At 37.3% G+C, this 11,438-nt stretch overlaps 1 protein-coding gene across 2 annotated transcripts; it reads right to left on the bottom strand.

The window, feature by feature from the left end:
* Positions 1 to 1,557: 1,557 nt before the first annotated feature.
* Positions 1,558 to 8,028, bottom strand: LOC147849705 (3-oxoacyl-[acyl-carrier-protein] synthase II, chloroplastic-like). Of its 2 annotated transcripts, none has more exons than XM_087337053.1 (13): positions 7,520 to 8,028; positions 5,159 to 5,364; positions 4,423 to 4,626; positions 4,230 to 4,340; positions 4,064 to 4,159; positions 3,919 to 3,964; positions 3,671 to 3,750; positions 3,512 to 3,580; positions 3,337 to 3,421; positions 3,092 to 3,246; positions 2,920 to 3,000; positions 2,054 to 2,113; positions 1,558 to 1,878 (listed from the first exon to the last, which is right to left on the bottom strand). In XM_087337053.1, the coding sequence occupies exons 1-13, from the start codon at positions 7,911 to 7,913 to the stop codon at positions 1,747 to 1,749; spliced, it is 1,719 nt and encodes a 572-aa protein (XP_087193179.1). In that variant the 5' UTR covers positions 7,914 to 8,028; the 3' UTR covers positions 1,558 to 1,746. The 2 variants fall into 2 exon arrangements, with proteins under 2 accessions (XP_087193179.1, XP_087193178.1); XM_087337052.1 differs by having other exon boundaries at positions 5,159 to 5,367; positions 7,520 to 8,027.
* Positions 8,029 to 11,438: the final 3,410 nt, after the last annotated feature.

Raw genomic sequence — 11,438 nt, 5'->3', positions numbered from 1 at the left:
TCTAGCACTAGCCTATATCTAGGGAGTTGGGTCATATTAAATAACAAGTCAGTTGACAAAAAAGGAATATCTCCACTACTATCAACTGACATGCACATTTAATGTTACACTCAGACCAAACAGAGAATATAATCCACTCTCTTACACAGTGGTGTATTTTGATCATTAGTTCCCACTAATTTTGTAGTGAGCTAGTCCAGATCCCATCTAAGCTCTAAGGTGTGAACGCATGGGTGAGCTCTCATATGTAATAGAAGTTTTGTTTTCATATATCTATCTCTGTGGTTGTAACTCTATATACAATATCTAATGGATTCTCAATATTTCTAACAGTATAGCTTCTGGTGCACATGATAGATTAAACGGATGGATGTTACGTTCTGGTGCACATGTGAGAATTTATATATCCAGAATTTATACAAAAGGCCACACTATTTCTCCTAGTTAATGTTTGTAAATTAATTTGGATTGATGGTTGGCTTTTTATGGTGATTGTTGGATTTGTAAGTGATATGTGATAATAATAGTGGTATGAGTGTGTACAAACGAGTTTGGTTTGAATGTGACGTCCACACCCCAAAGATATAACCTAACTCTTGACATGAATTAAAATTGAGTAATCAAGAATGATGAATATTACTATATGCATTTGCATTAACGTGGTTGAGGTTCTGTTTACCATTAGTTCTAACCTAAATTTATCTAGATTTTGCTTATCCAACATCTTTTCAATCCAGATCTTCAGTTGAAGCATTACAAAATGATCACATTTAATTTGCATGTTCCGTTGTTTTTTGTTTTTTAGTTTTTTTTTGGGGGGGGGGGGGGGGGGAGGGTATATGCCTTAAAAAATCATATACATAGCCATACTTATTAAGGTCAATGGAAAAACAAATGTATGTGTGCATTCTCTAAAGGATAACAATCTTTTCAATCCAAATCTTCAGTTGAAGCATTACAAAATGATCACATTTAAATGTCAATGGAAAAACAAATTGTACGTGTACTGATCTAACACTCTCCCCCACGTATTAAGCAATCAGATCGATAATTGAGTCAAATTTTCTACCTAAACATATGCTAATATACTAGAGTATAGCACATAAGGAATTCCATTTATCCTCCAACCTTCACTATTTTGCTTTGCACTTTTTGACATGGCACCAAGAGATTTAAGGTGCAGAGGAAAGTTTAGGGTTTAGAGTTTGCATTCCCATTTACTAAGCAACCAGATCGGCATGATAATTGACTCAAAATTTGTACCTAAACCTATGCTAATAAAGACACTTATTATCCTCCAATCTACTAATTTTGTTTGCATTCCCATTCATTATGCAATTAAATGATAACACTGCAAGACAATCAAAAGTCATTTGCTAACAAAACATATGCTGCCACTGGAAGATGGAATAAAGAATTCCAGTTATTATCCTCCAACCTTAATTGCTCTACTTATTTGGTTTGGTTTGCATTCTCAGCTGGAGGAATGAATTCTACTTGCTCCAAATGGGAAACTCATATTACCAAAACCTTCATTTTCACAATGTACACCAAATTCCCAACGAATAATAATACCATTATAACATTTTCCACCTGCAATATACTGTTTTTTACACAATACAAACCAAGACTTTTTTTATAAAATCTTGTACATATTGTAGCTTTTTTTCGTGCATATTAAGCCATAAACAATCATTCAGACGTGTTGCTTCTTTTTTTCTGCAAACGGAAATCTGCCAATGCATACTAGTTTTCATTGGATTCTTGGTACGGAGAAAATATGACAGACGAATTGTGGCCTCCAAACCCAAATGAATTGGACATGGCAACCTTTATGTCCAGCCTTTCTTTTTTCCCTCCGACAACTACATTCATGTCCTGGAATAGTTGACAATACATACTATTAAGCATACAAACACACATGTTCATTAATTTAATTATTTAAGGGAACATTCATTCACCACACATTTGCAATTAGAAGTGAGTATTGAAACATGCAATTTACATTCATACACTATGCATTAGCCATTAGGAGTAAAGTGGAAAACATTACAATTTCCTTCTCTGGATTTTCAATATTGAGAGTTGGATGGACCCAGCCTGTTCTGATAGCCTGCCAAACAATTAAGATTATCTAATTATGCATTGACACAACTATTCATGGTATATTGAAGCATTCGTACAATTTACATTTAACTCTCGATGAAAGTCAGAAATTACAAAATTTCTGAACAAAAAAATCAGAGCATTACTGTGTTTCAAATTATTTTCGCATAAACTTTAGTTTAATTAATCAGGAGATTCGTTTAGGACATCATCTCACTTTTCATAATGCTCAATAAGAGTTTGATCTCAAAATCATCATCATACTTCAAAAAACCACTTTAGAATATATGTATTAATGATTTGCTGTGTCAGAAGGGTTCAAATGTGTGCCCAATATAATACAGAATGGTATTATAACATGCTGTCATTAAAATTGCATGCATATATTGATGAATTGACTAAATATTATTTGATTTGATGCGACGGCAAAAACCGTAACTATAAACATTATTCTCTGCATTTCCAGTCTTTATTTTAAATGTAGTGTATGATCCTGATGTGACATCAAAAACATCGTTCTTGGCATTCCTAAGCTTAAATCAATTAAATGTGGCATATAAATTTGATGTGATAGCAAAATCCACCACTAACAGCATCATTCTTGGCATATATTCCAAATCTTAAATATTTAAATAATGTCGTTAAATGTAGGGTGTACCAAGTATGACATCTAGAATCTAAGAGGGAAAGACAATCAATTTGCCCTAGGATGTAAGTCTGATGAGGAAGGAGTTACAAGAAAAAGCATTAAAATCAAAGGTAAAATAAAAAGACTGAATCACATTAAAGAAACTAACAACTTTCAAGAGATACCTGAACAGTGGCAATAGCCTCAACAGCACCAGCTGCTCCTAGCAAGTGCCCAATCATCGATTTTGTAGAATTTATCTTGAGCTAAGAGATAAGCCATAAACAGATCAGATAATAAACTTGGCAATTGGGAAGAATAACCTACATCAAGCATTACAAAAGTGAAGAATGATACCTCTGGGTTCTTTCCAAAAGCCCTGATCAGTGCCTTATATTCTTGAAGGTCGCCCGCACGAGTAGAAGTTGCATGAGCATTTACATAATTCACATCCTCTTTGCACACTCCAGCTTGAGCCAAGGCTTTTTCTATACAGAGTGAGAGACCAGCCCCTGAAGAAAACACAATCAAAACATTAAAAAGAAATTTAACAGCATCCATTACAAAAAATGTATTAAATATTGCTTCAAACATTTTCTTGCCTTCGGGATGAGGTTCTGTCATGTGATACGCATCACATGTAAAGCTTCCACCAAGGAATTCTGCATATATTGTTGCTCCCCTTTCCTGTGATTGTATCATACAGCCTCTTAACATTCAGAAAACATTATTTATTTGGCACAAACCATCAAGATTAAAGTTGGAACTTGAGCATACTTTGGCATGCTCGAGCTCTTCCAACAGTAGAACACCTGCGCCCTCGCCCATAACAAACCCATCACGGTCCTACACAGCCAGAAGGGGGAATACCTATTGAGCATGCTTACAGTAATTCAGAATACAAAAGAGCATTCAGTAAAAGAAATTAGTACTAACCATATCCCAAGGCCTTGATGCCTTCTGCGGAGAATCATTTCTTTGTGACAATGCCCTGCAAGCCACAAATCCTCCAAGTCCTGCCAAATAATTATTACCATTATCACTAAATTTTGGACAATAATTTGTTAATTAGACAGCACTTTAATGCTAACATGAAAATGAAGCTTGAATTACAGCTGGATGCCTTTCATGTTGACTTGCATGATTATATAAGTTGATACATGATCAATTTGATAAGCACTTACCAATCGGAATGATCGCCGAATCTGAGCCACCACATAGCATGACATCCTAATAGCAAATACAGGTTTGCTTCATATTAGCAAGATAGTAAGAAACCAACTTAAACTGCAACACATTGACCATTTGCAAAAGTAAGATTATACTCACAGCTTCACCACGAAGGATGTGGTTTGCTGAATTCAAGATACAGAAATTACTTGTCGCACACGCAGTTGATATTGAATAATTTGGACCCATCCATCCCTGAGGTTTCCAAAGAGTGAGGCAGGTTTAACCTATATCAATGGAGTTTTTTTTGAGCCAGAAAACCTACCAAATCCATAGCCAACATAGCTGACCCCATATTTGTTGTTGCAAATGGCACACAAAATGGATTCATTTTTCGATATGAAACTCGTAGGGCCTCAATAGCATCATTAAAAACCTGCACGCCACAAACACAAACGATAACCTTATATTTCCTTTCAACAAGATCTTGTCTTTTAGCGTAACTTTAAATTGCAAACCTTCATTCCACCCAATGCAGATCCTATTAGAATGCCACATTTAGATTTGTCCAATTTGTCCATGACATCAGGAGAAATACCTCCATCTTCTAGGGCCTTTTTACCAGCTGTAAGAGTATAAAGCATAAACTTGTCCATTCGCCGGGAGAACTTCGGAGCAACCCATCCATCTGTTGAAAATGATTTTATTTCACCAGCTATCCTCTGCCATAAACATGTAATAAAGGCAATATGGATGAAACAGGTATGACACAAAATACGAGTTAAAAGATATACAGTTCTTGATTTAAGAATGATTCATAAAAACTTGTGTCAATCTTTTCTGATTCAAAATAATCATCACAGATGAAGACATTTATGACAATAAAGAAGAACAAATAGGCAAGTGCATATCGTATGGAATAGCAAGGATAATTGTATGATGTACAAAATTAGCAGAGTACCATTTACGATGAGTAAAGAGTACAACAAATTGAGCAGGGGCACATCCTATAAAATAGCAACGATAATTAGATGATATCTAAAACTATCAGAACTATCCAATGACACTCCAGAAAGGTAAGAGTAGGATATCAGTCCTATGGAATTGTAGGGTAGGAAAGTCCTACGGAATGCTAATGAGAATTGATCATAATAAAGCAAAAAGAGAAGGTAATTCTAGTGGTAACAATTCGAATCACTGATAAAGTGTAAACCTTTAATTTCATCCTCTAATAAAGAAGCACCAGAAACTCACAGTTGGAAATTCTCGGCAATCAAAGTTCTCTATATCGGTGATGCCACTGTTCCCTGCCAAAAGGTTGCTATAGAAACTATCTGGATCATGGCCAAGGCAAGAGACTACACCCATGCCTGTTACGACCACCCTCCTTGGCTTAGTGGTGACCTTCTTCTTCTCAGTTGTCTCCCTTACTGGTTGAATCGCAATGGCCCAAGCTTTGCCTGCTGAAAAACATACCTAGAATAGTCTTATTTCCATTTCCTAGCATAAGATCACAACTCAGCCTATACCCTAAGGACTCATAACCTGGTTGCATGCATAACAAAACATGCAAGTTTTTGGTATCAGAATCAGATAAAATGATTCCTGTCACTAATGAGTAAGCTGAAAGACCCCATGCAAAATAAAAACTTATTGAAAGAGGAAATTTCTAAATAAAGAATTGCAAAATTAACAAACGAGATGAAAACCCCATGCTAAACCCAATATTAAAAACAAAGCATTAACAAAGGAGACATTCAGAAAAGCATTGCTACATTAACGAAAGATAATTTGGGAAAGAGCTTTAACACTAGGAATTAAAGAGCCATGAGAGACCTAATGCAAAAAAACAACCCATGCACAGCAGTGAATGGAAATCGTACTCTAGAAACATGTACTTCCAGGATTTGAAGCATAATATCAAACAACCGATTAGCAATTGAGCCAGAAACAACCTATGAACACTTCATGTTACCTTCACCCAAGGGAAGGAGACAAAACTTCAGAAACAAAAAATTGCATTAACAGCAAAGCATGGGAATTCCATTTCGAAAATGTTCACTATTAGAGATTAAAGTATGAAAGAGTAGCACATTTTTTGCCTCAAAATTTTGAGTAAAAAGAACTTGCCACGTTATGTGCGAACCATACAAGACCCAATAATGAAAACAAAAACTTGACAACAGCAGAGGGTGGACATTCTACAATGAGGAATTTCAGCTAAACATTTCAAAAAATGTGCAGGATTTGGCCTGAAACTGGGATACAATCATGCCCGCATTAACTCATGGGCCACCTGAAAGAGTTATGCCAGACTGAATGAATAAAATAAACTCATTAAGGATGAAAAGAATTTACAAGTTTTGGCGTCAATTTGAGAAAAAGTATTGCCACATTAACAAGCGTCATGCAAGGTCCAACGCAGAAAAAAAAACCACCATGGATATTTTATTCCAAGGAAAGGTCTGAAGTAGGGTTCAAAAGATTAGAAGCATGCAAATATTCACAGTTGAGCTCCTTTATAATTCAGCTGGAGCAACCATGAAGGATCCTATGCAAATAAATGAATAAATGACAGAAAATCAAGTTTTTGGATATTTTAATCTGTAAAAACTTTCGTAAGTAAGTCTAAAGCATGCATATTATTTGGATGGTTTTAGACTCAAATTGAGATCAAGCATAGTTTGAAAGAACCAAGAAAGTTCCAAGAGATTAAAAAAACACAATAAAAGTTGATGCATGGGGTTCTACTCAGAAATGTTCCAAAGAATTCAGGGTATGCATATGATTTCCAAGAGTTTGACCACAAATACATCCCGTTATCAGCAAAGATTTGAAAATTTACTGTGAGAAAGTCTTCTATTCAGGTTCCCATGTGGTGCATTACTAGTTCTTTTAACTGAAATCCAGAGTAATCACATGCAAGACATTAACAATAAAAATAATGGAAAATCTACACCACGAAATGTCTTATATTAGGGTTCAAAACGTGTGCAATTAGGGTTTTCTAAAAGAATTACAACGAAATTGTATGCAACCCTTTAACAAATAATTTGAGAATCTACCCCCAGAAATGTCCCTTATTAGGGTTAACGCATTTCGTCCATTAGCATTTCTATGCAAAATTCCCACATAATTACATGCAAAGCAAAGAATGGTATGCATATATGTACATGCAAGCCAACAGCAATACAGTTCCACTCAAAGATGAATGTCTCCTCTTTGTGCTTAAAGATGTTTGCCATTAGGATTTTTCAAAAGAATTCCAAAGAATGCGCATACAAAGAAAGGCATGCATGTAGATACATGCATATCACAAACATACAACTTCTGATATTAGGGTTCCAAATGTTTGCTAAGGGTTTCAAAAATTCCAGGGTAAGTACATGCAAAGAATTGCACGAACAGACATATATGCATAGGAACAATGTCTGATATTAGGGTTCAAAATGCCAATTTATGCACACCCAGACACACACAGATACACACATAGATACATACATAAATTTCTGTTATGAGGGCTATATAAAAGAATTCAAAAGTAACCTTTGTGCAACGAATTGCATGCACATACAAAGAAAAAGATAAACACACATTCATGCAAAAAATGCTTACCAGAACCTGCAGATTTGGGATGGCGGCGGGCAGCACGGAAAGCCGGGCGGGATCCGAACCCAAGACCTAAGACACCATCTCCAAACAGAGGGGATTGTTTAGAGCTATAATACTCAGGGCAAGCTTCAAAGGAGAAGCAAGAACCAAATCCTTGCAGGCTAGATCCGCAGATAGATGAGAGTCTGGGTCTAAGGCTAGAATTAGTGGAAATGTTGGTGTTATCACCACCACCGAATCGGCTGAGCCGGCGGCGGGCTCTTCGGCTCAGGGGTGGGGAATTCTTGGCCACTCTACCTGCTCCTACTCCTCCTCCTCCTCCTCCTTCTTCTTCACATACAGAATAGGCTGCAGCGATGAGCCAAGAGTAAAGGGGAGCTACAACCGCCATAGCCATGGTGGTGATAGTGCTGGTGCTGATGATGATCTATCCCTGGCTTCTCTCTTTTTGTGCTCTCTTTCTCACAATGAGACTAGATATGGGTTCTCTGCTCCTCTCTCTCTCTCTCTCTCTCTCTCTCTCTCTCTCTCTCTCTCTCCTCTCTGCAGATGTGGAAAGAGACAACACACCATGCAAAATGCCAATGTGCTCTCTCTCTCTCTCTCTCTCTCTCTCTCTCTCTCTCTCTCTCTCTCTCTCGATTGAGACCTCTTCTGGTATGGGGTTCTGGGTGCTCTCATCTTTCATGATCCTGGCCTGCCTCAGATACCAGGTGCCAATCGGTCCACTTTCGCTAGATTACTCGGTTGTAGTACTCTCAGTAGTCGTGACGGATAGATACCACCTGCCTAGAGGTCGTCTTTCATAATACAATATTGGGTTGGGTTGGATACACTGCCCTGCTTGCCCATTGGTCTCGCCTTTCATAACACTGGGTTGTGTCGGATACACCACCACCTGCCCATAGGTCATCTCTTTCGCAGCACTGGAGTTGTGTTGGATACCACCTGTCCACAGGTCATCTTTCATAATACTGGGTTCGGTTGGTTACATCGCTTGCTCGTACGTCTTCTTTCATAACACCAGGTTGTGTCAGATACACCACCTGCCTATAGGTCATCTTTTGCAACACTAGGTTGTGTTGGATACCACCTATCCATGTGTCATCTTTCCTAATACTGGGTTTTGTCAATTACATCGCTTGCCTGTATGTCTTCTTTCATAACACTGGGTTGTCTTGCCCACAGGTCATCTTTTGCAACACTGGGTTGTGTTGGATACCACTTGCCCACAAAGCTCATCTTTCATTTACTAGGTTCTGTTGGTTACACCGCATGCCCATAGGTCATCTTTCGTAGCACTGGGTTGTGTTGGATACCACTTGCCCACAGGTCATCTTTCATATACTAGGTTCTGTCGGTTACACCGCCTGCCCATAGGTCGTCTTTCATAACACCGGGTTGTGTCGACACCTGCCCATAGGTCATCTTTCGTAGCACTGGGTTGGATACCACTTGCACACAGGTCATCTTTCATAATACTAGGTTTTGTCAATTACACCGCCTTACCTATAGGTCCTCTTTCTTGTAGGTTATCTTTCATAAATTTGGGTTGTGCAAAATACACTACCTATCCCGCCTTTGATAATATTGGGTTTTGTCCGGATACCGCTTGCCCGCATGTCATATTTCAAAACTAGGTTCTGTTGGACACTAAATGCACACAAGTCATCTTTCATAACAATCCTAGTTTGTGTCAGATATGAGTTGTCCACATGACATCTTTCATAATATTGGGTTATGTTGGATATATGTTTCCTTAAGCTCACCTTTGCTAATATTGTGCTCTCTCTCTCTCTAAGAACACTACAATAGTACTACAACTAGTTTCACTACCACATGAGTACTAGGATATATCACAATGTTTTTAGGCAAGAAGAGTGTGTTGCATACATACACAACTACGAAAAGAATTTCGACTTGCTTCATTCAATAAATACACTTGCCACATCAACACTCCCTTAACTTTTGTAGAATTGCAAATGATACCTTCAAAAAAGCAAAATAGTCTCCATCTCTGACTTTAGGTTGGATTGTGTAAATTGCACAAACTCCACTATCTTGGCGACAAATAACAACATGACAAAATAATGCCAATTCTTAGAAATTTAATCCCAAATTTGATAAGTAATTAGAGCTTGTATGAAATATATTATAGTTGAACCATGAAAAGAAAACAATTATTTGTTGTTTCCCATGCCTTTTAAACATGATTCCAAATGAAAATTCCAGTGATAAGATTTTCCGATGCCAAACAATAACAATAACAATAACAAATTAACTTGTGACAAAAAATGGCTCCCTATGTAAGGAATTATATTACTTTGTTCTACATGGTGGTCACTGGTAACCAAGCAAATTAAAGTGATGGTTATTGACATGATACAATCAATTGTTCAGTGCTTGAAGAGTAAAAGATTTGAAGTGGCACATTGCCATTAAGTAGTTGCCATCACAACACTTTAATTATAGGTATAACCCTCCCATTTATTATACCGTCCCTCATGTCATGTTGTATAATAGATATCCATGGTTGTGAATCGTGATTGCAAACATGTTCCTTGCGAAAATGAAAATCAATAAGCCATCATATGCGTATCCAAATCCAATAATGATTCCAAAAATGGTTCAATGCAATCCCCATCTAATCCCTCTCTCCACAACATAAATTGAAAAGGTTGTGGAACTTAGTGCATAACCTTCATGGTTCATGGAATCCACGACAAAACATATAGCATCATAGGTTCCATAATACATTGTGCAATGTAAAATTGTACATGAAACAACCTAAATTCATGACTTTCAATCCACCAACATATCTTCCAAGTTACTAGTAATCCAATTTATTAAGTCATTCATAACATCAACTTCCAATAATACACCAAATTGTTGAGATAACAAACTTACTTGTTTGCATTATGTATGAACATACACACGGTGGTGCAAAAATATGGATGAAAGACCCTTATCATACCCGATTGTCACAAGACTACAACCACCCTTGTCATATGTAAAGAGAGTGATTGGTGTATTTAAAGTAAAGGATATCTCATACGTCACTCGCTCTCAACATGATAAGTAGTGAGAAAGTAGTAACTAGGTATTGAGAAGGTAAAATTAGATAAGCCAGGATGCCCCTTGTATAAACCATTGATTACATATTGATTAGTAATTAGCCTTCCCATTTATTATACCCCTCTACTTCAGGTCATATTATATAATTATTTTCCATGGTTCTGATTGCAAACACGTTCCACGTAATAATGAAAATCACCAAGCCATCGTATGCATATCTAAATCCAATAATGCTTAGGAATTGCCGAATGGTTCCATGCCATCGCCATCTTATCCCTCTTTCTTCATAACATAAACCAAAAGAGTTTGTCGGACTTAGGGCATGACCTTCATGGTTCATGACAAAACATTTTATATCATAGGTTCCATACAATACATTGTGCAACATTAAGTTGTACATGCAACAACCAATTCAATACACCAACTATCAACATATCCCCCAAGTTTTAGAAGAAAAGCGGTCTCCATGTATGTTTTAGGTTGGGTTATGTAAATTGCGCAAATTCCACTATCTGACGTGAAATAAGCGGAATAATCTCCGACCACAACCGAAGCGTAGATCACTTGATGACAATCAGACACAGATGAAATGGGAATGTTAATCTCAGGCATAGGATATTAACGTGGAAAACCCTGAGAGGGAAAAACCACGGGAGTCCACAGACTCCAAACTATCACTATGTCGAGTAATAGAACAGGGAGCACGGAGGCAACGACCTCTTGCTCACAATCTTCGCCTAACGGCGGTTACAACAAAGACACAATCTCTGTATATCGCTCTCTCTCTCTCTCTCTCTCTCTCTCTCTCTCTCTTACGCATTGTACAGGAGTTACACCAATAACTCTC

This window comes from Azolla caroliniana, unplaced genomic scaffold (assembly GCF_043228905.1).
Source record: "Azolla caroliniana isolate FFs.n. ecotype wild unplaced genomic scaffold, voAzoCaro1.0.p SCAF_22, whole genome shotgun sequence".
NCBI classification, from domain to species: Eukaryota; Viridiplantae; Streptophyta; class Polypodiopsida; order Salviniales; family Salviniaceae; genus Azolla; species Azolla caroliniana.
Note: the sequence above shows the minus strand (reverse complement) of the source record. Positions and strands in the feature narration are given on the sequence as shown.

Bases quoted from the DNA above. Each gene is read 5' to 3' on its own strand.
- LOC147849705 (XM_087337052.1), bottom strand. From the start codon at position 7,913: ATGGCTATGGCGGTTGTAGCTCCCCTTTACTCTTGGCTCATCGCTGCA. The intron at 4,341-4,422 runs GTTTGCAATTTA...TGTGGCGTGCAG, and splicing joins CTGCATTGGGTGGAATGAAG to GTTTTTAATGATGCTATTGA. The intron at 3,001-3,091 runs GTATCATTCTTC...CTTATCTCTTAG, and splicing joins CTTTTGGAAAGAACCCAGAG to CTCAAGATAAATTCTACAAA.